This window comes from Salvelinus fontinalis, chromosome 30 (assembly GCF_029448725.1).
Source record: "Salvelinus fontinalis isolate EN_2023a chromosome 30, ASM2944872v1, whole genome shotgun sequence".
Taxonomy (NCBI): Eukaryota; Metazoa; Chordata; class Actinopteri; order Salmoniformes; family Salmonidae; genus Salvelinus; species Salvelinus fontinalis.
Genome location: NC_074694.1, coordinates 9,225,960 through 9,251,637, shown reverse-complemented (window position 1 = coordinate 9,251,637; position 25,678 = coordinate 9,225,960). Strand labels below are relative to the sequence as shown.

At 46.2% G+C, this 25,678-nt stretch overlaps 1 protein-coding gene across 10 annotated transcripts in view; it reads right to left on the bottom strand.

Annotated features, from left to right (window-relative positions):
- LOC129828606 (calcium-activated potassium channel subunit alpha-1-like) overlaps positions 1–25,678 on the bottom strand; it is a 239,478-nt gene that overhangs the window by 180,530 nt on the left and 33,270 nt on the right. For 7 of the 10 annotated variants that reach the window (XR_008755259.1, XM_055889670.1, XM_055889671.1 and 4 more), the window contains exon 2: positions 17,679–17,834. Coding sequence is in view for 9 of the 10 variants with exons in the window: in XM_055889670.1 (XP_055745645.1) it covers positions 17,679–17,834 (156 nt within the window). In the remaining variant the exon portion in view is untranslated. The remainder of the gene's footprint in view (positions 1–17,678; positions 17,835–25,678) is intronic. The other 3 variants (XM_055889672.1, XM_055889665.1, XM_055889664.1) reach the window with 2 other exon arrangements.

The window sequence follows — 25,678 nt, the reverse complement described above, 5'->3', positions numbered from 1 at the left end:
AATAGGGCTCTGGTCATAAAGAGGGCACTATGTAGGGAATAGGGCTCTGGTCATAAAGAGTGAACTATGTAGGGAATAGGGCTCTGGTCATAAAGAGGGCACTATGTAGGGAATAGGGCTCTGGTCATAAAGAGGGCACTATGTAGGGAATAGGGCTCTGGTCATAAAGAGGGCACTATGTAGGGAATAGGGCTCTGGTCATAAAGAGTGCACTATGTAGGGAATAGGGCTCTGGTGATAAAGAGTGCACTATGTAGGGAATAGGGCTCTGGTGATAAAGAGTGCACTATGTAGGGAATAGGGCTCTGGTCATAAAGAGTGCACTATGTAGGGAATAGGGCTCTGGTCATAAAGTAGTGCACTATGTAGGGAATAGGGCTCTGGTCTATAGTAGTGCACTATGTAGGGAATAGGCTGCCATTTGGGATACAAATGTAACATAGAGGAGAGAACTAGGACGCTTTCTGGCTAAATCCTCTTTCAGGAGACTTTATCCACTTTTGTTTCCAGACAGAATAGAGGATAGGCCTTACCAGAGGACAGGATGGACTAGAGGACAGGACAGACTAGAGGACAGGACTTACTAGAGGACAGGACGGACTAGAGGACAGGACAGACTAGAGGACAGGATGGACTAGAGGACAGGACGGACTAGAGGACAGGACAGACTAGAGGACAGGACAGACTAGAGGACAGGACGGACTAGAGGACAGGACACACTAGAGGACAGGACGGACTAGAGGACAGGATGGACTAGAGGACAGGACAGACTAGAGGACAGGACGGACTAGAGGACAGGATGGACTAGAGGACAGGACTTACTGGAGGACAGGACTTACTAGAGGACAGGACAGACTAGAGGACAGGACGGACTAGAGGACAGACTAGAGGACAGGACGGACTAGAGGACAGGACGGACTAGAAGACAGGACAGACTAGAGGACAGGACAGACTAGAGGACAGGACGGACTAGAGGACAGGACAGACTAGAAGACAGGACGGACTAGAGGACAGGACAGACTAGAGGACAGAACAGACTAGAGGACAGGACGGACTAGAGGACAGGATGGACTAGAGGACAGGACAGACTAGAGGACAGGACAGACTAGAGGATAGGCCTTACCAGAGGACAGGACGGACTAGAGAACAGGACAGACTAGAGGACAGGATGGACTAGAGGACAGGATGGACTAGAGGACAGGACAGATTAGAGGACAGGACAGACTAGAGGACAGGACAGACTAGAGGACAGGATGGACTACGGGACAGGACAGACTAGAGGACAGGACAGACTAGAGGACAGGACAGACTAGAGGACAGGATGGACTAGAGGACAGGACAGACTAGAGGACAGGACAGACTAGAGAACAGGACAGACTAGAGGACAGGACGGACTAGAAGACAGGACAGACTAGAGGACAGGACAGACTAGAAGACAGGACAGACTAAAGAACAGGACAGACTAGAGGACAGGACAGACTAGAAGACAGGACAGACTAGAGGACAGGACAGACTAGAAGACAGGGTGAATAGTAATATATGTATAAATATATGTATATATGTATATTTATATATATGTAATAGGGTGGCATTTGGGACAAATTCATTCTGTACTATTCCTGAACGAGAAACTTTCAAGACAATGTAATTGTCTAAAAATAATCATTCAAATTGTTTACAATTTGTGGGTTAAGAATGTCGAAAATGGTTCAATAACCACCATTGTTATACCAGAGGAGGTTGGTGAGGGGAGGATGACTCATAATAATGGAATAATATATGGTGGATATATATCATTCCATTCATAGACATTACTATGAGCCAGTCCTTCCAATTTACAACGCCACCAGCCACCACTGTTGTAAACAGTAAGAGAGACTGGTGGCTCTGCTTCATTAAGACAAGGTGAAAAGAGACTGGAGACTCTGCTCTGCTTCATTAAGACAGGGTGAAAAGAGACTGGAGACTCTGCTCTGCTTCATTAAGACAGGGTGAAAAGAGACTGGAGACTCTGCTCTGCTTCATTAAGACAGGGTGAAAAGAGACTGGAGACTCTGCTCTGCTTCATTAAGACAGGGTGAAAAGAGACTGGAGACTCTGCTCTGCTTCATTAAGACAAGGTGAAAAGAGACTGGAGACTCTGCTTCATTAAGACAGGGTGAAAAGAGACTGGAGACTCTGCTCTGCTTCATTAAGACAGGGTGAAAAGAGACTGGTGGCTCTGCTCTGCTTCATTAAGACAGGGTGAAAAGAGACTGGAGACTCTGCTCTGCTTCATTAAGACAGGGTGAAAAGAGACTGGAGACTCTGCTCTGCTTCATTAAGACAGGGTGAAAAGAGACTGGAGACTCTGCTCTGCTTCATTAAGACAGGGTGAAAAGAGACTGGAGACTCTGCTCTGCTTCATTAAGACAGGGTGAAAAGAGACTGGAGACTCTGCTCTGCTTCATTAAGACAGGGTGAAAAGAGACTGGAGACTCTGCTCTGCTTCATTAAGACAGGGTGAAAAGAGACTGGAGACTCTGCTCTGCTTCATTAAGACAGGGTGAAAAGAGACTGGAGACTCTGCTCTGCTTCATTAAGACAGGGTGAAAAGAGACTGGAGACTCTGCTCTGCTTCATTAAGACAGGGTGAAAAGAGACTGGAGACTCTGCTCTGCTTCATTAAGACAGGGTGAAAAGAGACTGGAGACTCTGCTCTGCTTCATTAAGACAGGGTGAAAAGAGACTGGAGACTCTGCTCTGCTTCATTAAGACAGGGTGAAAAGAGACTGGAGACTCTGCTCTGCTTCATTAAGACAGGGTGAAAAGAGACTGGAGACTCTGCTCTGCTTCATTAAGACAGGGTGAAAAGAGACTGGAGACTCTGCTCTGCTTCATTAAGACAGGGTGAAAAGCGCAGCGTTCAGACAATGAATGAAATGAGAGTTCCTTCCTCGTCCATGTTGCTACAATGTACAGCCTCCATCCACCCACCCATCCCTCCCTCCCTCCCTCCCTCCCTCCATCCATCCCTCCCTCCCTCCATCCATCCATCCCTCCCTCCCTCCCTCCCTCCCTCCCTCCCTCCCTCCCTCCATCCCTCCCTCCCTCCCTCCATCCATCCATCCATCCCTCCCTCCCTCCCTCCCTCCCTCCCTCCATCCATCCCTCCCTCCCTCCCTCCCTCCCTCCCTCCCTCCATCCATCCATCCCTCCCTCCCTCCCTCCCTCCCTCCATTCATCCATCCCTCCATCCATCCATCCATCCATCCCTCCATCCCTCCATCCATCCATCCATGCAGGCAGTACAGTTGGAGATGTTGGACTACATTTAGGACTCGGGGGGCAGGGTGGGGATGGAGGGGGGCTGGATAATGCCATTTCATTACTCCCTCATCCCCGGTTATCCCTCCATCATCCCCTCCCGTCATCCCTGGTCCATAAACTAGCTTTGCTAAGCACTTATAGATGAATCATCAATGATGGCATCAACCCTGTTAAGGAGCAGATGCACTGTCAACCACAACCAGTCTGATGTCAAGCTGATATAGAACCTTCTAGAGGAGAGGGCTGAGTACAGAGGACTGTCCTTGACTATGGTCCCCTGGATTGGCAGGATACACAGCATGCCTTCCAAATGGCACCCTATTTCCCTATTTAGTGCCCTACTTTGACCAGAGGCCTATGGGTTTCCCTATGGGCCCTGGTCAAAAGCCGTGCACTTTAAAGGGAAGAGGGTTCCGTTTGGGACGTGACCGCGTCAATGGGACGTGGTTAAAGTGAAATGAGGAGCGTCTCTCTAATCTGATGTTGGTTAAGTCTCTTCTCTTAATCCTACAATATAATGAGGGTAACGGAGGACAGAGTGGAAGGGGAAACAGCATGTGTTCACCATGAGACACACAGACATACTTTCTCAACAGTAGAATAGATGGATGTCGCCATTGAACGGCGACCACTTCGACCGGGCCGGCTTACCAGATCTAGGTTAAAATACTTTATCTGTGCTCAATTAAGATAGCTTGGCATGATGGACCAATCGAGTAGTTACAAAACTATCCCATCTGGCACTGCAGGTGGGTTAAAGAGAGAAAACACACAAAAGTATTGAAATATTTCAGATATAGTTTGAACCCAGGTCGGCTGGCTGACTAAATGGATATGGCTCAACTAAACTATGGGATGGTGGGGTAGGGCCTTAATGCTCTCATTTTACTAATACACTCCTCCACTTAGTCACAAGTTACCCTGTCTTTTAAAAATATATATATATTTCACCTTTATTTAACCAGGTAGGCTAGTTGAGAACAAGTTCTCATTTGCAACTGCGACCTGGCCAAGATAAAGCATAGCAGTGTGAACAGACAACAACACAGAGTTACACATGGAGTAAACAATAAACAAGTCAATAACATAGTAGGGAGAAAAAAGGAAAAAAAGAGAATCTATATATAATGTGTGCAAAAGGCATGAGGAGGTAGGCAATAAATCGAATAATTACAATTTAGCAGATTAACACTGGGTGATAAATCATCAGATGATCATGTGCAAGTAGAGATACTGGTGTGCAAAAGAGCAGAAAAGTAAATAAATAAAAACAGTATGGGGGTGAGGTAGGTAAATTGGGTGGGCTATATACCGATGGACTATGTACAGCTGCAGCGATCGGTTAGCTGCTCAGATAGCAGATGTTTAAAGTTGTTGAGGGAGATAAGTCTCCAACTTCAGAGATTTTTGCAATTTGTTCTAGTCGCAGGCAGCAGAGAACTGGAAGGAAAGGCGGCCAAATGAGGTTTTGGCTTTAGGGATGATCAGTGAGATACACCTGCTGGAGCGCGTGCTACGGGTGGGTGTAGCCATCGTGACCAGTGAACTGAGATAAGGCGGCGCTTTACCTAGCATAGACTTGTAGATGATCTGGAGCCAGTGGGTCTGACGACGAACATGTAGCGAGGGCCAGCCGACTAGGGCATACAGGTCGCAGTGATGGGGTGTATAAGGTGCTTTAGTAACAAAACGTATGGCACTGTGATAAACTGCATCCAGTTTGCTGAGTAGAGTATTGGAAGCTATTTTGTAGATGACATCGCCGAAGTCGAGGATCGGTAGGATAGTCAGTTTTACTAGGGTAAGTTTGGCGGCGTGAGTGAAGGAGGCTTTGTTGCGAAATAGAAAGCCGACTCTAGATTTGATTTTGGATTGGAGATGTTTGATATGAGTCTGGAAGGAGAGTTTACAGTCTAGCCAGACACCTAGGTACTTATAGATGTCCACATATTCTAGGTCGGAACCGTCCAGGGTGGTGATGCTAGTCGGGCGGGCGGGTGCAGGCAGCGAACGGTTGAAAAGCATGCATTTGGTTTTACTAGCGTTTAAGAGCAGTTGGAGGCCACGGAAGGAGTGTTGTATGGCATTGAAGCTCGTTTGGAGGTTAGATAGCACAGTGTCCAGGGACGGGCCAGATGTATACAGAATGGTGTCGTCTGCATAGAGGCGGATCAGGGAATCGCCCGCAGCAAGAGCAACATCATTGATATATACAGAGAAAAGAGTCGGCCCGGCTCCCTCTCTCTCTCTCTCTCTCTCTCATTAAATTTGCTTTATTGGCATGACGTAACAATGTACATATTGCCAAAGCTTATTTTGGATATTTACAATATAAAAATAAATAACATGAGAATTCAACTTGTCAATGGGACAACAGTAACAACAATAACCAAGTGGCAAAATAACCATACATTCAACAATAACAATAAACATACAGTAGAGTACATGTGCAGGTTGATTGGTCTGTCAGACACTGTCCCTCAACTTATGGCAGGCAGCAATGTAGTGCGCTGCCAACCCACAGCTCTCTGCGTCCTCCCCCAACAGGGCGGGTAGCCTATCCTCATCAGAGAGGTCTTTGAAACCTTGAATAAGAGTTTCAAATTTGGGACAATGACACTCTCTAATTGTTTTATATTTTTGACATTTTGTCAGGAAATGCAGCTCCGTCTCAGGTTCTGCTGTTGTTCAGTGGTTGCATAGCCTTTCCTCTACAGGGAGCCAGGTTTTCCCGTGTCTACCCTTCTCAATGGCAAGGCTGGGCTCACTGAGCCTGTACTTTGTCAAGGTTTTTCTAAGGTTTTGATCAGTAACCATGGTCAAATATTTAGCCACGGTGTACTGTCGATTTAGGGCCAGATAGCACTGCATTTTGCTTTGTGTTTGTGCTTGTGTTTCCCAATAAGCAATGTAGTTTTGTTTTGACTGTGTTGTAATTGTGTTTATTCTGATTGATTGGATGTTCTGGTCCTGAGGCTTCAGTGTGTTAGTAGAACAGGTTTGTGAACTCAGCCCCAGGACCAGCTGGATGAGGGGACTCGTTTCTCTGCTCAGCTCTTGGCATTGCAGGGCTTGGTAATGACATGAGGGGGTCACTGTATTTTAGATGTTTCCAAAACTTAATTGCTCTTTTTTTAGTTGTTATTATTAGTGGATATTGGCCTAATTCTGCCCTGCATGCATTGTTTGTAGTTTCCTCTGGACATGTAGGAAAATCTTACAGAACTCTGCATGCAGGGTTTCAATGGGGTGTTTGTCCCATTTGATGAAATCTTGTTTTGCAAGTGGACCCCACACCTCGTTGCCATATAGTGCAATTGGTTCAATGACATATTCAATTAGTTTTAGCCAAATTTTAATAGGTATTTAAATTTGAATTTGCTTTTTAATGGCGTAGAATGACCTGCGTGCTTTCTCTCTCAGTTCATTCACTGTCTCATTAAGGTGTCCAGTTGAGCTTATTTTTAAACCTAAGTAATTGTAGTGTGTGCAGTACTCTATATATTTTGTACCAATTGAGAACTTTGGTCTAATCTGAGACCTGAGATCTGGATCTTCTCTGGAAAATCATTATTTTAGTCTTTTTGGGGTTTACTGCCAGGGCCCAGGTCTGGCAGTACTGCTCTAGCAGGTCCATGCTCTGCTGTAGGCCATGTGCTGTGGGTGACAGCAGGCATAGGTCATCTGCGAAGAGTAGGCATTTAACTTCTGAATTGTGGAGACCAACACCAGGGGCTGAGGATTTTTCTAGAATAGTGGCCAATTCGTTAATGTAAATATTGAAGAGTGCAGGGCTCAGATTGCAACCCTGGCGAAGGCCCCGCCCCTGGTTAAAGAATTCTGTTCTTTTCTTGCCAATTTTAATGCTGCACGTATTGCCAGTATACATTGATTTAATTATGTCATATGTTTTACCCCCTACACCATTTCAATAACTTTGTAGAACAGTCCTGTATGCCAAATAGAATCAAATGCTTTTTGGAAGTCAATAAAGCAAGCGTATATTTTGTTATTATTTTGGTGGACATGTTTATCTATCAGGGTGTGTAGGGTGTAAATATGATCAGTTGTGCAATGTTTTGGTATAAATCCAATTTGGCTTTTAGTCAAGACATTGTGCTTATTAAGGAAGTTTAGAACTCTTACATTTATAATACTACAGAAAACCTTCCCCAGGTTACTGTTCACACAAATGCCTCTGTAATTGTTAGGGTAAAATTTGTCTCCGTTCTCAAAGATTGGGGTTATGAGTCCTTGATTCCAGATGTCAGGGAAATAACCTACACTCAGGATCAAATTAGCCTGTTGGGGATGGGGGCGCTGTTTAGACTATTTATGCTAATTGGGTAATTTTTGAAACGGCTTCCCACAAAATCCTTGATCGTACAATATGCATATTATTATTATTATTGGATAGAAAACAGTCTATAGTTTCTATAGGAGTTGAAATTTTGTCTCTAAGTGGAACAGAGCCCATTCTACAGCAATTTCCCTGACATGGATTCAGATTTCAGAAATGTTGGCCACTGTTCTGAAGTCAGTTAAAAGGGCACTCTTATTGCTATGACTGTACGGACACTTCTTACGTCTTCCCCTGGATGCCTTTACGTGATGACGATTCCAATGGGGTCGATTGCGCGTTCACAGGCCCTATAAATCAAAAAACCCTGTAGCTAGCAAGTCTTTTCTTGGTGCGTCACGCGCGTGGAGGACACCGACCCTCTCCTGTTCCAAGCGTTAGTTTAGCCTGTTATATTTCTCCGGTCATCTTTTCACTCGTTATAGGAGTTAAAAACATCATAAGGTAGTTAATTTAAAGCGTTTTATAGCAATTTATATCCGTTTAGTGCGATTTTGGGACATTTATTTTTGCAACGATGTGAATAGTTGGGCACGCTTTTCAGTTCATCCCGAACGCAGTTGGCATTTCCACATGGCAAGAGGACAGCTTTCCACCAAAAGACGATTACTCCCAAGAAAGGATCCTTTGCCCAAGATACTGATGGAAGAACAGCTCAAGGTAGGACATTTTTATTATGATAAATCGTGTTTCTGTCGAAACATTTTAGTGGCTTAGGACGCCATGTTTTTTGACGTAGCTTTGCTTGGCGCAAACTGTATTGAAAAGTAAGGATAAATTAAAAAATGTAATTCCGCAATTGTATTAAGAATTAAATTGTCTATCAATCCCTGTCCACCCTATATTTTTTAGTCACGTTTATGAGTATTTATGTATAAGAGTAGATCACTGTCTAAGTGGCGCAAGGACATTTTCTGACCAGCTTGTCTACATTTCACATTGTCTAACCATGATTTTGGTGGCTAAATATAAACATTTGCGATCAAACTCTATATGGATTGTGTAATATGATGTTACAGGAGTGTCATCGGAAGAATTCTGAGAAGGTTAGTGAAAAAATTAATATCTTTTGGCGATGTTGACTTTTATCGCTCACTTTGGCTAGAATCAATGCTGGGCTGCTATGTGCTATGTGCTATGCTAATATAACGATTTATTGTGTTTTCGCTGTAAGACACTTAGAAAATCTGAAATATTGTCTGTATTCACAGGATCTGTGTCTTTCGATTCGTGTATGCTGTGTATTTTTACGAAATGTTTGATGATTAGTAAGTAGGTAAACACGTTGCTCTAAGTAGTTTTTCTATTCCATTTGTGACGGTGGGTGCAATTGTAACCTATGCCATCTACCTGAAATATGCACTTTTTTCTAACAAAACCTATCCCATACCATAAATATGTTATCAGACTGTCATCTAATGAGTTTTTTTGTTGGTTAGGGGCTATAAATATCTTAGTTTAGCCGAATTGGTGATGGCTACTGGTGTTGGTGGACAAATAAAAGATGATGGATTATGCTAATGTGTTTTTAGGTAATAGATGTACATCTTTACATATTGTGTCTTCCCTGTAAAACATTTTAAAAATCGGACATGTTGACTGGATTCACAAGATCTGTGTCTTTCATTAGCTGTATTGGACTTTAATGTGTGAAAGTTAAATATTTTAAAAAAATATTTTTTTTGAATTTCGCGGCACTGGTTTTTCAGTGGGGGGGGGGGGGGTGTGCCGCTAGCGCCACGCTGATCCTAGACAGGTTAAACAGTTTAATATAGCCAATTGAAATTTTGCACTAGTGAGTTTGAGCATCTCATTTAGGATGCCATCAGGTCCGTATGCCTTTTTAAATTTGAGAGCCTGAAGTTTCTTATAGAGCTCCTGGTCAGTAATTGGGGAGTCCAGTGGATTTTGATTGTCCTTTATAGCTTTTTCTAATCCATTCAACTTCTCATGAATTTGGCGTTGTTCTGCATTTGTGTCAATTTGAACGGTGTTGTAGAGTGTTTTAAAATGGGTTGTCCATATGTCACCATTTTGTATAGCTAATTCCTCTTATTTAGATTTTTTTAAGTTTCTTCCACTTTTGCCAGAAGTTGTTTGTGTTTATGGACTCCTCAATTAGTGTCAGCTGCTTGATGTTGTACTGGGCTTTTTTGGTTCTGAGTGTTACGTTTATAGAGTTTTAAAGTCTCACAGTAATGAAGGTGTAATTCACCATTATTTGGGTCTCTGTGCTTTTGGTTGGATAGTGTTCTACGTTTTTTACTTATAATTTTACAATCTGCATCAAACCAGTTGTCATCTGTGATCTTTTTTGTTTTGTTTTTTATCAATTTCAATTGTGCTTCTTTTGCCGTTTTGCATGAATATATAGTTGATGTTTTGTACTGCTAGATTGATGCCTTCTTTACTGTGAGTGAATGTGGTATCCAGAAAGTTATCTAAGAGTGTTTGGATATTTTGGTTCCAGGTTGCTTTCTGGTATTCTTCTGTGCTGTTTTGGGCCCATCTGTATGAATGTCTGATGTTATACAGCTTACTGGGCTGTGAATGTGTGATGTTATACAGCTTACTGGGCTGTGAATGTCTGATTTTATACAGCTTACTGGGCTGTGAATGTCTGATGTTATACAGCTTACTGGGCTGTGAATGTCTGATGTTATACAGCTCACTGGGCTGTGAATGTCTGATGTTATACAGCTTACTGGGCTGTGAATGTCTGATGTTATACAGCTTACTGGGCTGTGAATGTCTGATGTTATACAGCTTACTGGGCTGTGAATGTCTGATGTTATACAGCTTACTGGGCTGTGAATGTCTGGTTGTTTCCATGTCTGTTCTTTTGAGGGACAACGTAATTTGGCTGTGATCAGACAGAGGTGTTAGTGGCTTGACAGTGAATGAGCTGAGAGAGAAAGGGTCAATGTCTGTATTTATAGTCTACTGTACTGTGGCCAAGAGGTGAGCAGTAGGTGAATCTCCCCAAAGAGTCCCCCCGTAACCTACCATTGACAAAGTACAGACCCAAGCTTCTACAGAGCTGCAACAGATCCCTTCCGTTGTTGTTGACGGTGCTGTCACTGTTGTTTATATGGGGGAGATTAAGGCAGTTAGAAACAGTATGGCCTGTAATAAAGCTGTCCCCTCGTGTGCTCGTTAGATCAGGTAGTGTTCCTGTGCGCGCATTTGTGTCCCCACAGACGAGCACATTTCCCTGGGCCTGGAAATGGCACGTCTCTTCCTCAAGGGTGGGGAAGATCTCCTCTGAGTAATATGGGGATTCTGAGGGGGGGGGGGGGGGGGTATATATTGCGCAAAGGAGCACATATTTTTCTGTCAGTACAAGTTCTTTTTTCAGTCTTAACCAAATGTGATATTTGCCAATTTTGAGGGGATCAATTAGATAATGTAGTTCAGATTTGTACCAAATGATCAGTTCTCCAGAGTCTCTGCCTCTATTGACAGAGCTGTGTTAATGTGATGGCACAATTACCTCTCTGTAACCTGTGGGACAGTGAGTGACAACGTCAGCCTTACACCATGTCTCCTGCAGAATGATGACGTCAACATCTTTAAGATTTTTGTTGAACTCCAGTGCTAAACTCTTCAGTCCAAAGGTTGATGAATTGGAATGGTCCACATGCTAACTGATAGGTTGATGAGTTTAGGTCCTGAATGTTCCACATGCTAACTGATAGGTTGATGAGTTTAGGCCCTGAATGTTCCACAAGCTAACTGATAGGATGATGAGTTTAGGTCCTGAATGTTCCACATGCTAACTGATAGGTTGATGAGTTTAGGCCCTGAATGTTCCACATGCTAACTGATAGGTTGATGAGTTTAGAACCTGAATGTTCCACATGCTAACTGATAGGTTGATGAGTTTAGGCCCTGAATGTTCCACATGCTAACTGATAGGTTGATGAGTTTAGGCCCTGAATGTTCCACATGCTAACTGATAGGTTGATGAGTTTAGAACCTGAATGTTCCACATGCTAACTGATAGGTTGAGGAGTTTAGGCCCTGAATGTTCCACAAGCTAACTGATAGGATGATGAGTTTAGGCCCTGAATGTTCCACATGCTACCTGATAGGTTGATGAGTTTAAGCCCTGAATGTTCCACATGCTAACTGATAGGTTGATGAGTTTAGGTCCTGAATGTTCCACATGCTAACTGATAGGTTGATGAGTTTAGGCCCTGAATGTTCCACATGCTAACTGATAGGTTGATGAGTTTAGGTCCTGAATGTTCCACATGCTAACTGATAGGTTGATGAGTTTAGGCCCTGAATGTTCCACATGCTAACTGATAGGTTGATGAGTTTAGAACCTGAATGTTCCACATGCTAACTGATAGGTTGATGAGTTTAGGCCCTGAATGTTCCACATGCTAACTGATAGGTTGATGAGTTTAGGCCCTGAATGTTCCACATGCTAACTGATAGGTTGATGAGTTTAGAACCTGAATGTTCCACATGCTAACTGATAGGTTGATGAGTTTAGGCCCTGAATGTTCCACAAGCTAACTGATAGGTTGATGAGTTTAGACCCTGAATGGTCCACATGCTAAATGATAGGTTGATGAGTTTAGGTCCTGAATGTTCCACATGCTAACTGATAGGATGATGAGTTTAGGCCCTGAATGTTCCACATGCTACCTGATAGGTTGATGAGTTTAAGCCCTGAATGTTCCACATGCTAACTGATAGGTTGATGAGTTTAGGTCCTGAATGTTCCACATGCTAACTGATAGGATGATGAGTTTAGGCCCTGAATGTTCCACATGCTAAATGATAGGTTGATGAGTTTAGGTCCTGAATGTTCCACATGCTAACTGATAGGATGATGAGTTTAGGCCCTGAATGTTCCACATGCTACCTGATAGGTTGATGAGTTTAAGCCCTGAATGTTCCACATGCTAACTGATAGGTTGATGAGTTTAGGCCCTGAATGTTCCACATGCTAACTGATAGGTTGATGAGGCCCTGAATGTTCCACATGCTAACTGATAGGTTGATGAGTTTAGGCCCTGAATGTTCCACATGCTAACTGATAGGTTGATGAGTTTAGGCCCTGAATGTTCCACATGCTAACTGATAGGTTGATGAGTTTAGGCCCTGAATGGTCCACATGCTAACTGATAGGTTGATGAGTTTAGACCCTGAATGTTCCACATGCTAACTGATAGGATGATGAGTTTAGGCCCTGAATGTTCCACATGCTAACTGATAGGTTGATGAGTTTAGTCCCTGAATGTTCTACATGCTAACTGATAGGTTGATGAGTTTAGGCCCTGAATGTTCCACATGCTAACTGATAGGTTGATGAGTTTAGGCCCTGAATGTTCCACATGCTAACTGATAGGTTGATTAGTTTAGGCCCTGAATGTTCCACATGCTAACTGATAGGTTGATGAGTTGAGGCCCTGAATGTTCCACATGCTAACTGATAGGTTGATGAGTTTAGGTCCTGAATGTTCCACATGCTAACTGATAGTGATAGAAATACAGTAACTACTAACTAATAAGTTGTTAAGAGATAAACACGATAACAGCTCACATTTTTTCTGTTATACACTGCTCAAAAAAATAAAGGGAACACTTAAACAACACAATGTAACTCCAAGTCAATCACACTTCTGTGAAATCAAACTGTCCACTTAGGAAGCAACACTGATTGACAATAAATTTCACATGCTGTTGTGCAAATGGAATAGACAAAAGGTGGAAATTATAGGCAATTAGCAAGACACCCCCCAAAACAGGAGTGATTCTGCAGGTGGTGACCACAGACCACTTCTCAGTTCCTATGCTTCCTGGCTGATGTTTTGGTCACTTTTGAATGCTGGCGGTGCTCTCACTCTAGTGGTAGCATGAGACGGAGTCTACAACCCACACAAGTGGCTCAGGTAGTGCAGTTCATCCAGGATGGCACATCAATGCGAACTGTGGCAAAAAGGTTTGCTGTGTCTGTCAGCGTAGTGTCCAGAGCATGCAGGCGCTACCAGGAGACAGGCCAGTACATCAGGAGACGTGGAGGAGGCCGTAGGAGGGCAGCAACCCAGCAGCAGGACCGCTACCTCCGCCTTTGTGCAAGGAGGTGCACTGCCAGCGCCCTGCAAAATGACCTCCAGCAGGCCACACAGGAGGACATTTTTCTCTGTTGAGATCATTTCCTTATTAATTTCTAGCTAGATGTAAAATGTTCCTGTTTTGACTAATTTAATAGAGTGGGTTAGGTCTGCTCTATACCAAATTAGCATACCCCCTGAGTCTCTTCCCTGTTTCACACCTGGTAGTGTGGTGGATGGGACTACCAGCTTTCTGTAACCTAGAGGGCAACCAGTGGGTCCGTCTCCTTATTCCAGGATGAGATAGTAAAAGTGTTGTGTTCCATTGTGTCTAGTGTTGTTTTTGTGTTTGTAAGGCCCGGACCACCACAGTAGGTGTGAGCAGAGCCTGTTGAGCATCTGATACATACCTCTTAGGTCTCAGGATGGGGCGTGGCCGGGTGTAGTAGTGGGGGTTGGGCTTGTTGCTCTGCTCACTGCCTGGACATATGCCCTGCTGTCATGTTGAGGTCCTTGCCTCCCTCTCTCTTTCTCTCTCTCTCCCTCTGTCTCCCCCCTCTCTCTTTCTCCTTTTCTCTCTCTCTCTCTCTCTCTCTTTTATGATAAGGGTATTAAGGGATGGGATGGGGGGATAGGCCTTAATACTCTCTTATCTCTAATCCACTTTGTGAAAAGTCACCCTGCCTTTGTTGTGACTGATGGACAGTGTACGACTACAGTCGTGGCCAAAAGTTTTGAGAATTACACAAAAATTTATTTTCACAAAGTCTGCTGCCTCAGTTTGTATGATGGCAATTTGCATATAATCCAGAATGTTATGAAGAGTGATCAGATGAATTGCAATTAATGGTAAAGTCCCTATTTGCCATGCAAATGAACTGAATCCCCAAAAAACATTTCCACTGCATTTCAGCCCTGCCACAAAAGGACCGGCTGACATCATGTCAGTGATACTCTCGTTAACACAGTTATGAGTGTTGACGAGGACAAGGCTGGAAATCACTCTGTCATGCTGATTGAGTTAAAATAACAGACTGGAAGCTTCAAAAGGAGGGTGGTGCTTGGAATCATTGTCTTCCTCTGTCAGCCATGGTTACCTGCAAGGAAACACGTGCCTTTATCATTGCTTTGCACAAAAAGGGCTTTATAGGCAAGGATATTGCTGCCAGAAAGATTGCACCTAAATCAACCATTTATCGGATCATCAAGAACTTCAAGGAGAGCGGTTCAATTGTTGTGAAGATGGCTTCAGGGCGCCCAAGAAAGTCCAGCAAGCGCCAGGACCGTCTCCTAAAGTTCATTCAGCTGTGGGATCGGGGCACCACCAGTACAGAGCTTGCTCAGGAATGGCAGCAGGCAGGTATGAGTGCATCTGCACACACAGTGAGGCAAAGACGTTTGGAGGATGGCCTGGTGTCAAGAAGGGCAGCAAAGAAGCCACTTCTCTCCAGGAAAAACAACAGGGACCAACTGCTATTCTGCAAAAGGTACAGGGATTGGACTGCTGAGGACTGGATAAAGTCATTTTCTCTGATGAATCCCCTTTCTGATTGTTTGGGGCATCTGGAAAAAAGCTTGTCCGGAGAAGACAAGGTGAGCGCTACCATCAGTCCTGTGTCATGCCAACAGTAAAGTATCATGAGACCATTCATGTGTGGAGTTGCTTCTCAGCCAAGGGAGTGGGCTCACTCACAATTTTGCCTAAGAACACAGCCATGAATAAAAAATGGTACCAACATATCCTCCGAGAGCAACTTCTCCCAACCATCCAGGAACAGTTTGGTGACAAACAATGCCTTTTCCAGGATGATGGAGCACCTTGCCATAAGGCAAAAGTGATAACTAAGTGGCTCGAGGAACAAAACATCGATATTTTGGGTCCATGGCCAGGAAACTCCCCAGACATTAATCCCATTGAGAACGTGTGGTCAATCCTCAAGAGGCAGGTGGACAAACAAAAACCCACAAATTCTGACAAACTCCAAGCATTTATTATGCAAGAATAGGCTGCCATCAGTCAGGATGTGGCCCATAAGTTAATTGAAAGCATGCCTGGGCGGATTGCAGAGGTCTTGAAAAAGAAGGGTCAACACTGCAAATACTGACTCTTTGCATGAACTTCATATAATTGTCAATAAAACCGTTTGACACATATGAAATGCTTGTAATTATACTTCAGTATTCTATAGTAACATCTGACAAAAGACACTGAAGCAGCAAACTTTGTGGAAATTCATATTTGTGTCATTCTCAACACTTTTGGCCATGACTGTACTCCATGCTACATTATGGTCTGTAAAACAGTGTTTCCACTGCATTCCTTTAGCTGTGGCTAAATAAATAAAAAATAAAATAAATGTATATACACTACAGTTCAAAAGTTTTGGGTCACTTAGAAATGTCCTTGTTTTTGAATGATATTTTCAAGGCAGTTTAATTTGGGAACGATTTTTTACAAAGTGAAAATGGCGCCCCCCTATTGAGAAAAGGTTAAAATAACATCAAATTGATCAGAAATACAGTGTAGACATTGTTAATGTTGTAAATGACTATTGTAGCTGGAAACGGCAGATTTTGAATGGAATATCTACATAGGCGTATAGAGGCCCATTATCAGCAACTATCACTCCTGTGTTCCAATGGCACGTTGTGTTAGCTAATCCAAGTTTATCATTTTAAAAGGCTAATTAATCATTAGAAAACCCTTTTGCAATTATGTTAGCACAGCTGAAAACTGTTGTCCTGATTAAAGAATCAATAAAACTGGCCTTCTTTAGACTAGTTGAGTATCTGGAGCATCAGCATTTGTGGGTTTGATTACAGGCTCAAAATGGCCAGAAACAAAGAACTTTCTTCTGAAACTCATCAGTCTATTCTTGTTCTAGGAAATGAAGGCTATTCCATACGAGAAATTGCCAAGAAACTGAAGATCTCGCACAACGCTGTGTACTACTAACTTCACAGAACAGCGCAGACTGGCTCTAACCAGATTAGAAGTCCTCAACTGACAGCTTCATTAAATTGTACCAGTCTCAACGTCAACAGTGAAGAGGTGACTATGGGACGCTGGCCTTCTAGGCAGAGTTCCAAAGAAAAAGCCAGATCTCAGACTGGCCAATAAAAATAAAATATTAAGATGGGCAAAAGAACACAGACACTGGACAGAGGAACTTTGCCTTCATAGTATTTCATCATAGTATTTCATCATAGTATTTCATCATAGTATTTCAAGGAAGTTTTGTTATGCTCATTCGCTTTTCGTCTGTGAATAAATAATCTGTCCGAGTACAGCCATGTTCTAAAGGTTATGTAGCTATTTGTGCCGATGTGGCCGCCAAAACCGCCTGTCTGCAAAAGACAGTGAATGTTTATTTTTTGGGGGGAAAACATCTAACTTCTTTGCAATTCTACATATTTTGTCATGGGGCACAGAGAAGATTTTGACGAAGAATATCCTTTTAGCTGACCTTTTGCACAGTCGTTCTGAACCCACAATAGGAAATACTACTGTAAAAGCATCACATCGGACTGTGTGAGACATATTGTAAACGGTGGCCCTTTGACAAAGGCTCTTTATTATAATAAGAACAGACATGAGTGTACAACTTCCCTTTTCATTTTTTATATAGACATAAATACAGCAAGTATTTTTACCTGAGAGTGAGCATATGTAGCCGACCAAATTAATTAAATCATTAACTTCTCTTACCAACTAATGCAGCAAATGAACTGGCCTCAGAATAAATGACATATTCCAGCACTTTGCATGAGAATATTCCTGACAATTGTAATGCCGGTGTTTCCCTTTCAATGGTCTCTATGGTCTCAGGTGACTATGTAACTCACCAGGTCCTAACATGGACACCATACAGGTGACTATGCAACTCACCAGGTCCTAACATGGACACCATACAGGTGACTATGCAACATGGACTCACCAGGACTCTGCCCGTCAGTGTCTGGGCTGATATCATGACCCCGGCCCAATCTTTGACGGAGGTCATCCAGCCCACCTCGCTGAGCGCAGCCACCGTCTCCTTGGTGTGCTTGATGCCATCCCCATGGGAGATAGGGTGATGGACCCGCTGAACCTTCTGGAAGAAAAGGGGAGATGTAGGGGGAGGGAGGAAGCGAGAGAGAGAGAGAGAGAGAGAGAGAGAGAGAGGATGAGAGGAATGCAGAGACAGAGAGAGACAGAGAGAGACAGAGAGAGAGACAGAGACAGAGACAGAGACAGAGACAGAGACAGAGAGAGAGAGAGACAGAGAGACAGAGAGACAGAGAGACAGAGAGAGAGAGAGAGAGAGAGAGAGAGAGAGAGAGAGAGAGAGAGAGAGAGAGAGAGAGAGAGAGAGAGAGAGAGAGAGAGAGAGAGAGAGAGACAGAGACAGAGACAGAGACAGAGACAGAGACAGAGACAGAGACAGAGAGAGAGAGAGAGAGAGAGAGAGAGAGAGAGAGAGAGAGAGAGAGAGGATGAGAGGAATGCAGAGACAGAGAGAGAGGACGAGAGGAATACAGAGACAGAGAGACAGAGAGAGACAGAGAGACAGAGAGAGAGAGAGAGAGAGAGAGAGAGAGAGAGAGAGAGAGGATGAGAGGAATACAGAGACAGAGAGAGAGAGAGAGAGAGAGAGAGAGGATGAGAGGAATGCAGAGACAGAGAGAGAGGGCGAGAGGAATACAGAGACAAAGAGAGACAGAGAGAGAGGATGAGAGGAATACAAGAGACAGCGAGAGGGAGAGAGAGAGGGCGAGAGGAATACAGAGAGAGAGAGTGAGAGAGAGAGGGCGTGAGGAATACAGAGACAGAGAGAGAGGACGAGAGGAATACAGAGACAAAGAGAGACAGAGAGACAGAGAGAGAGACAGAGAGAGACAGAGAGAGAGAGAGAGAGAGAGAGAGAGAGAGAGGATGAGAGGAATACAGAGACAGAGAGAGACAGAGAGAGACAGAGAGAGACAGAGAGAGACAGAGAGAGAGAGAGAGACAGAGAGACAGAGAGAGAGAGAGAGAGAGGACGAGAGGAATACAGAGACAGAGAGAGAGAACGAGAGGAATACAGAGACAGAGAGGATGAGAGGAATGCAGAGACAGAGAGAGAGTATGAGAGGAATACAGAGACAGAGGTCGAGAGGAATACAGAGAGAGAGGGAGAGAGAGAGGACAAGAGTAATACAGAGAGCGAGAGGGGACGAGATGAATACAGAGACAGAGACAGAGAGAGATAGGATGAGAGGAATACAGAGACAGAAAGGGAGAGAGAGAGGATGAGAGTAATACAGAGACAGCGAGAGGGAGAGAGAGAGGATGAGAGGAATACAGAGACAGAGAGAGAGGACGGGAGGAATACAAGAGACAGAGGGAATAGGCATTACTAATCATGTAATAAATTCTTCAGAGCAAAAATGTCTCAAATGAATGCCTATCACGCTCCACCAGATCTATAGCACCAGACATGGACCAGACCTTAGCAGCCTGTTGTGCTGTCTGTACGTCAACTGACATGTTAGCATGAGACAAGCAAGACAAACACAGAGCCAACCAGGGTGTGTGTGTGAGTTTGTGTATCAATGACTGTGTGTGACTGTGTGTTTGTGTGAGGAGTGCCTCCATGGTAGTCAAGCAGCCATAGAGATCTTCTCCTGCTACCTCAGTGAATGGGCTTGGCTGTCTGCTGTCTGCTACCTCAGTGAATGGGCTAGGCTGTCTGCTGTCTGCTACCTCAGTGAATGGGCTTGGCTGTCTGCTGTCTGCTACCTCAGTGAATGGGCTTGGCTGTCTGCTGTCTGCTACCTCAGTGAATGGGCTAGGCTGTCTGCTGTCTGCTACCTCAGTGAATGGGCTTGGCTGTCTGCTGTCTGCTACCTCAGTGAATGGGCTAGGCTGTCTGCTGTCTGCTACCTCAGTGAATGGGCTTGGCTGTCTGCTGTCTGCTACCTCAGTGAATGGGCTAGGCTGTCTGCTACCTCAGTGAATGGGCTAGGCTGTCTGCTGTCTGCTACCTCGATGAATGGGCTAGGCTGTCTGCTGTCTGCTACCTCGATGAATGGGCTAGGCTGTCTGCTGTCTGATACCTCGATGAATGGGCTAGGCTGTCTGCTGTCTGCTACCTCAGTGAATGGGCTAGACTGTCTGCTGTCTGCTACCTCAGTGAATGGGCTAGGCTGTCTGCTGTCTGCTACCTCAGTGAATGGGCTTGGCTGTCTGCTGTCTGCTACCTCAGTGAATGGGCTAGGCTGTCTGCTGTCTGCTACCTCAGTGAATGGGCTTGGCTGTCTGCTGTCTGCTACCTCAGTGAATGGGCTAGGCTGTCTGCTACCTCAGTGAATGGGCTTGGCTGTCTGCTGTCTGCTACCTCAGTGAATGGGCTAGGCTGTCTGCTGTCTGCTACCTCAGTGAATGGGCTTGGCTGTCTGCTGTCTGCTACCTCAGTGAATGGGCTAGGCTGTCTGCTACCTCAGTGAATGGGCTAGGCTGTCTGCTGTCTGCTACCTCAGTGAATGGGCTAGGCTGTCTGCTGTCTGCTACCTCAGTGAATGGGCTAGGCTGTCTGCTGTCTGCTACCTCAGTGAATGGGCTTGGCTGTCTGCTGTCTGCTACCTCAGTGAATGGGCTAGGCTGTCTGCTGTCTGCTACCTCAGTGAATGGGCTTGGCTGTCTGCTGTCTGCTACCTCAGTGAATGGGCTAGGCTGTCTGCTGTCTGCTACCTCAGTGAATGGGCTTGGCTGTCTGCTGTCTGCTACCTCAGTGAATGGGCTAGGCTGTCTGCTACCTCAGTGAATGGGCTAGGCTGTCTGCTATCTCAGTGAATGGGCTAGACTGTCTGCTGTCTGCTACCTCAGTGAATGGGCTTGGCTGTCTGCTGTCTGCTACCTCAGTGAATGGGCTAGGCTGTCTGCTGTCTGCTACCTCAGTGAATGGGCTAGGCTGTCTGCTGTCTGCTACCTCAGTGAATGGGCTTGGCTGTCTGCTGTCTGCTACCTCAGTGAATGGGCTTGGCTGTCTGCTGTCTGCTACCTCAGTGAATGGGCTAGGCTGTCTGCTACCTCAGTGAATGGGCTAGGCTGTCTGCTATCTCAGTGAATGGGCTAGACTGTCTGCTGTCTGCTACCTCAGTGAATGGGCTAGGCTGTCTGCTGCCTGCTACCTCAGTGAATGGGCTAGACTGTCTGCTGTCTGCTACCTCAGTGAATGGGCTAGGCTGTCTGCTGTCTGCTACCTCAGTGAATGGGCTTGGCTGTCTGCTGTCTGCTACCTCAGTGAATGGGCTAGGCTGTCTGCTACCTCAGTGAATGGGCTAGGCTGTCTGCTATCTCAGTGAATGGGCTAGACTGTCTGCTGTCTGCTACCTCAGTGAATGGGCTAGGCTGTCTGCTGTCTGCTACCTCAGTGAATGGGCTAGACTGTCTGCTGTCTGCTACCTCAGTGAATGGGCTAGGCTGTCTGCTACCTCAGTGAATGGGCTAGGCTGTCTGCTGTATGCTACCTCGATGAATGGGCTAGGCTGTCTGCTATCTCAGTGAATGGGCTAGGCTGTCTGCTACCTCAGTGAATGGACTAGGCTGTCTGCTACCTCAGTGAATGGGCTAGGCTGTCTGCTACCTCAGTGAATGAGCTAGGCTTTCTGCTATCTCAGTGAATGGGCTAGGCTGTCTGCTGTCTGCTGTCTGCTACCTCAGGGAATGGGCTTGCCTGTCTGCTGTCTGCTACCTCAGTGAATGGGCTGTCTTCTGTCTGCTACCTCAGTGAATGGGCTAGGCTGTCTGCTACCTCAGTGAATGGGCTAGGCTGTCTGCTGTCTGCTATCTCAGTGAATGGGCTAGGCTGTCTGCTACCTCAGTGAATGGGCTAGACTGTCTGCTACCTCAGTGAATGGGCTAGGCTGTCTGCTATCTCAGTGAATGGGCTAGGCTGTCTGCTACCTCAGTGAATGGGCTAGGCTGTCTGCTACCTCAGTGAATGGGCTAGGCTGTCTGCTATCTCAGTGAATGGGCTAGGCTGTCTGCTGTCTGCTATCTCAGTGAATGGGCTAGGCTGTCTGCTACCTCAGTGAATGGGCTAGGCTGTCTGCTACCTCAGTGAATGGGCTAGGCTGTCTGCTATCTCAGTGAATGGGCTAGGCTGTCTGCTGTCTGCTATCTCAGTGAATGGGCTAGGCTGTCTGCTACCTCAGTCAATGGACTAGGCTGTCTGCTATCTCAGTGAATGGGCTAGGCTGTCGGCTGTCTGCTGTCTGCTACCTCAGTGAATGGGCTAGGCTGTCTGCTACCTCAGTCAATGGACTAGGCTGTCTGCTGTCTGCTACCTCAGTGAATGGGCTAGGCTGTCTGCTGTCTGCTACCTCGATGAATGGGCTAGGCTGTCGGCTGTCTACTGTCTGCTACCTCAGTGAATGGGCTTGGCTGTCTGCTGTCTGCTACCTCAGTGAATGGGCTAGGCTGTCTGCTGTCTGCTACCTCAGTGAATGGTCTAGGCTGTCTGCTACCTCAGTGAATGGGCTTGGCTGTCTGCTGTCTGCTACCGCAGTGAATGGGCTTGGCTGTCTGCTGTCTGCTACCTCAGTGAATGGGCTTGGCTGTCTGCTGTCTGCTACCTCAGTGAATGGGCTAGGCTGTCTGCTGTCTGCTACCTCAGTGAATGGACTAGGCTGTCTGCTGTCTGCTACCTCAGTGAATGAGCTAGGCTGTCTGCTGTCTGCTACCTCAGTGAATGGGCTAGGCTGTCTGCTGTCTGCTACCTCAGTGAATGGTCTAGGCTGTCTGCTACCTCAGTGAATGGGCTAGGCTGTCTGCTGTCTGCTATCTCAGTGAATGGGCTAGGCTGTCTGCTACCTCAGTGAATGGGCTAGACTGCCTGCTGCCTGCTACCTCAGTGAATGGGCTAGGCTGTCTGCTACCTCAATGAATGGGTTAGGCTGTCTGCTGTCTGCTATCTCAGTGAATGGGCTAGGCTGTCTGCTATCTCAGTGAATGGGCTAGGCTGTCTGCTATCTCAGTGAATGGGCTAGGCTGTCTGCTATCTCAGTGAATGGGCTAGGCTGTCTGCTATCTCAGTGAATGGGCTAGGCTGTCTGCTATCTCAGTGAATGGGCTAGGGTGTCTGCTGTCTGCTATCTCAGTGAATGGGCTAGGCTGTCTGCTGTCTGCTATCTCAGTGAATGGGCTAGGCTGTCTGCTACCTCAGTGAATGGGCTAGACTGTCTGCTGTCTGCTATCTCAGTGAATGGGTTAGGCTGTCTGCTATCTCAGTGAATGGGCTAGGCTGTCTGCTACCTCAGTGAATGGGCTAGACTGTCTGCTATCTCAGTGAATGGGCTAGGCTGTCTGCTATCTCAGTGAATGGGCTAGGCTGTCTGCTACCTCACTGAATGGGCTGGGCTGTCTGCTGTCTGCTACCTCAGTGAGTGGGCTAGGCTGTCTTCTACCTCGGTGAGTGGGCTAGGCTGTCTGCTGTCTGCTACCTCAGTGAATGGACTAGGCTGTCTGCTGTCTGCTACCTCAGTGAATGGGCTAGGCTGTCTGCTGTCTGCTACCTCAGTGAATGGGCTAGGCTGTCTGCTGTCTGCTACCTCAGTGAATGGGCTAGGCTGTCTGCTGTCTGCTACCTCAGTGAATGGGCTTGGCTGTCTGCTGTCTGCTACCTCAGTGAGTGGGCTAGGCTGTCTGCTGTCTGCTACCTCAGTGAATGGACTAGGCTGTCTGCTGTCTGCTACCTCAGTGAATGGGCTGTCTACTGTCTGCTACCTCAGTGAATGGGCTAGGCTGTCTGCTGTCTGCTACCTCAGTGAATGGGCTAGGCTGTCTGCTGTCTGCTACCTCAGTGAATGGGCTAGGCTGTCTGCTGTCTGCTACCTCAGTGAATGGGCTAGGCTGTCTGCTGTCTGCTATCTCAGTGAATGGGCTAGGCTGTCTGCTATCTCAGTGAATGGGCTAGGCTGTCTGCTATCTCAGTGAATGGGCTAGGCTGTCTGCTATCTCAGTGAATGGGCTAGGCTGTCTGCTATCTCAGTGAATGGGCTAGGCTGTCTGCTATTTTAGTGAATGGGCTAGGCTGTCTGCTATCTCAGTGAATGGGCTAGGCTGTCTGCTATCTCAGTGAATGGGCTAGGCTGTCTGCTATCTCAGTGAATGGGCTAGGCTGTCTGCTGTCTGCTACCTCAGTGAATGGGCTAGGCTGTCTGCTGTCTGCTACCTCAGTGAATGGGCTAGGCTGTCTGCTACCTCAGTGAATGGGCTAGGCTGTCTGCTGTCTGCTACCTCAGTGAATGGGCTAGGCTGTCTGCTGTCTGCTATCTCAGTGAATGGGCTAGGCTGTCTGCTATCTCAGTGAATGGGCTAGGCTGTCTGCTATCTCAGTGAATGGGCTAGGCTGTCTGCTATCTCAGTGAATGGGCTAGGCTGTCTGCTATCTCAGTGAATGGGCTAGGCTGTCTGCTATTTTAGTGAATGGGCTAGGCTGTCTGCTATCTCAGTGAATGGGCTAGGCTGTCTGCTATCTCAGTGAATGGGCTAGGCTGTCTGCTATCTCAGTGAATGGGCTAGGCTGTCTGCTATCTCAGTGAATGGGCTAGGCTGTCTACTGTCTGCTACCTCAGTGAATAGGCTAGGCTGTCTGCTACCTCAGTGAATAGGCTAGGCTGTCTACTGTCTGCTACCTCAGTGAATGGGCTAGGCTGTCTGCTGTCTGCTACCTCAGTGAATGGGCTAGGCTGTCTGCTGTCTGCTACCTCAGTGAATGGGCTAGGCTGTCTGCTGTCTGCTACCTCAGTGAATGGGCTAGGCTGTCTGCTGTCTGCTACCTCAGTGAATGGGCTAGGCTGTCTGCTGTCTGCTATCTCAGTGAATGGGCTAGGCTGTCTGCTACCTCAGTGAATGGGCTAGGCTGTCTGCTATCTCAGTGAATGGGCTAGGCTGTCTGCTATCTCAGTGAATGGGCTAGGCTGTCTGCTATCTCAGTGAATGGGCTAGGCTGTCTACTGTCTGCTACCTCAGTGAATAGGCTAGGCTGTCTGCTACCTCAGTGAATGGGCTAGGCTGTCTGCTATTTTAGTGAATGGGCTAGGCTGTCTGCTATCTCAGTGAATGGGCTAGGCTGTCTGCTATCTCAGTGAATGGGCTAGGCTGTCTGCTATCTCAGTGAATGGGCTAGGCTGTCTGCTATCTCAGTGAATGGGCTAGGCTGTCTACTGTCTGCTACCTCAGTGAATAGGCTAGGCTGTCTGCTACCTCAGTGAATAGGCTAGGCTGTCTGCTACCTCAGTGAATAGGCTAGGCTGTCTGCTACCTCAGTGAGTGGGCTAGGATGTCTTCTACCTCGGTGAGTGGGCTAGGCTGTCTTCTACCTCGGTGAATGGGCTAGGCTGTCTGCTGTCTGCTACCTCAGTGAATGGACTAGGCTGTCTGCTGTCTGCTACCTCAGTGAATGGGCTGTCTGCTACCTCAGTGAATAGGCTAGGCTGTCTGCTACCTCAGTGAATGGGCTGTCTACTGTCTGCTACCTCAGTGAATGGGCTAGGCTGTCTGCTGTCTGCTACTTCAGTGAATGAGCTAGGCTGTCTGCTGTCTGCTACTTCAGTGAATGGGCTAGGCTGTCTGCTACCTCAGTGAATGGGCTAGGCTGTCTGCTGTCTGCTATCTCAGTGAATGGGCTAATCTGTCTGCTATCTCAGTGAATGGGCTAGGCTGTCTGCTATCTCAGTGAATGGGCTAGGCTGTCTGCTATCTCAGTGAATGGGCTAGGCTGTCTACTGTCTGCTACCTCAGTGAATAGGCTAGGCTGTCTGCTACCTCAGTGAATGGACTAGGCTGTCTGCTACCTCAGTGAATGGACTAGGCTGTCTGCTATTTCAGTGAATGGACTAGGCTGTCTGCTATTTCAGTGAATGGGCTAGGCTGTCTGCTATCTCAGTGAATGGGCTAGGCTGTCTGCTATCT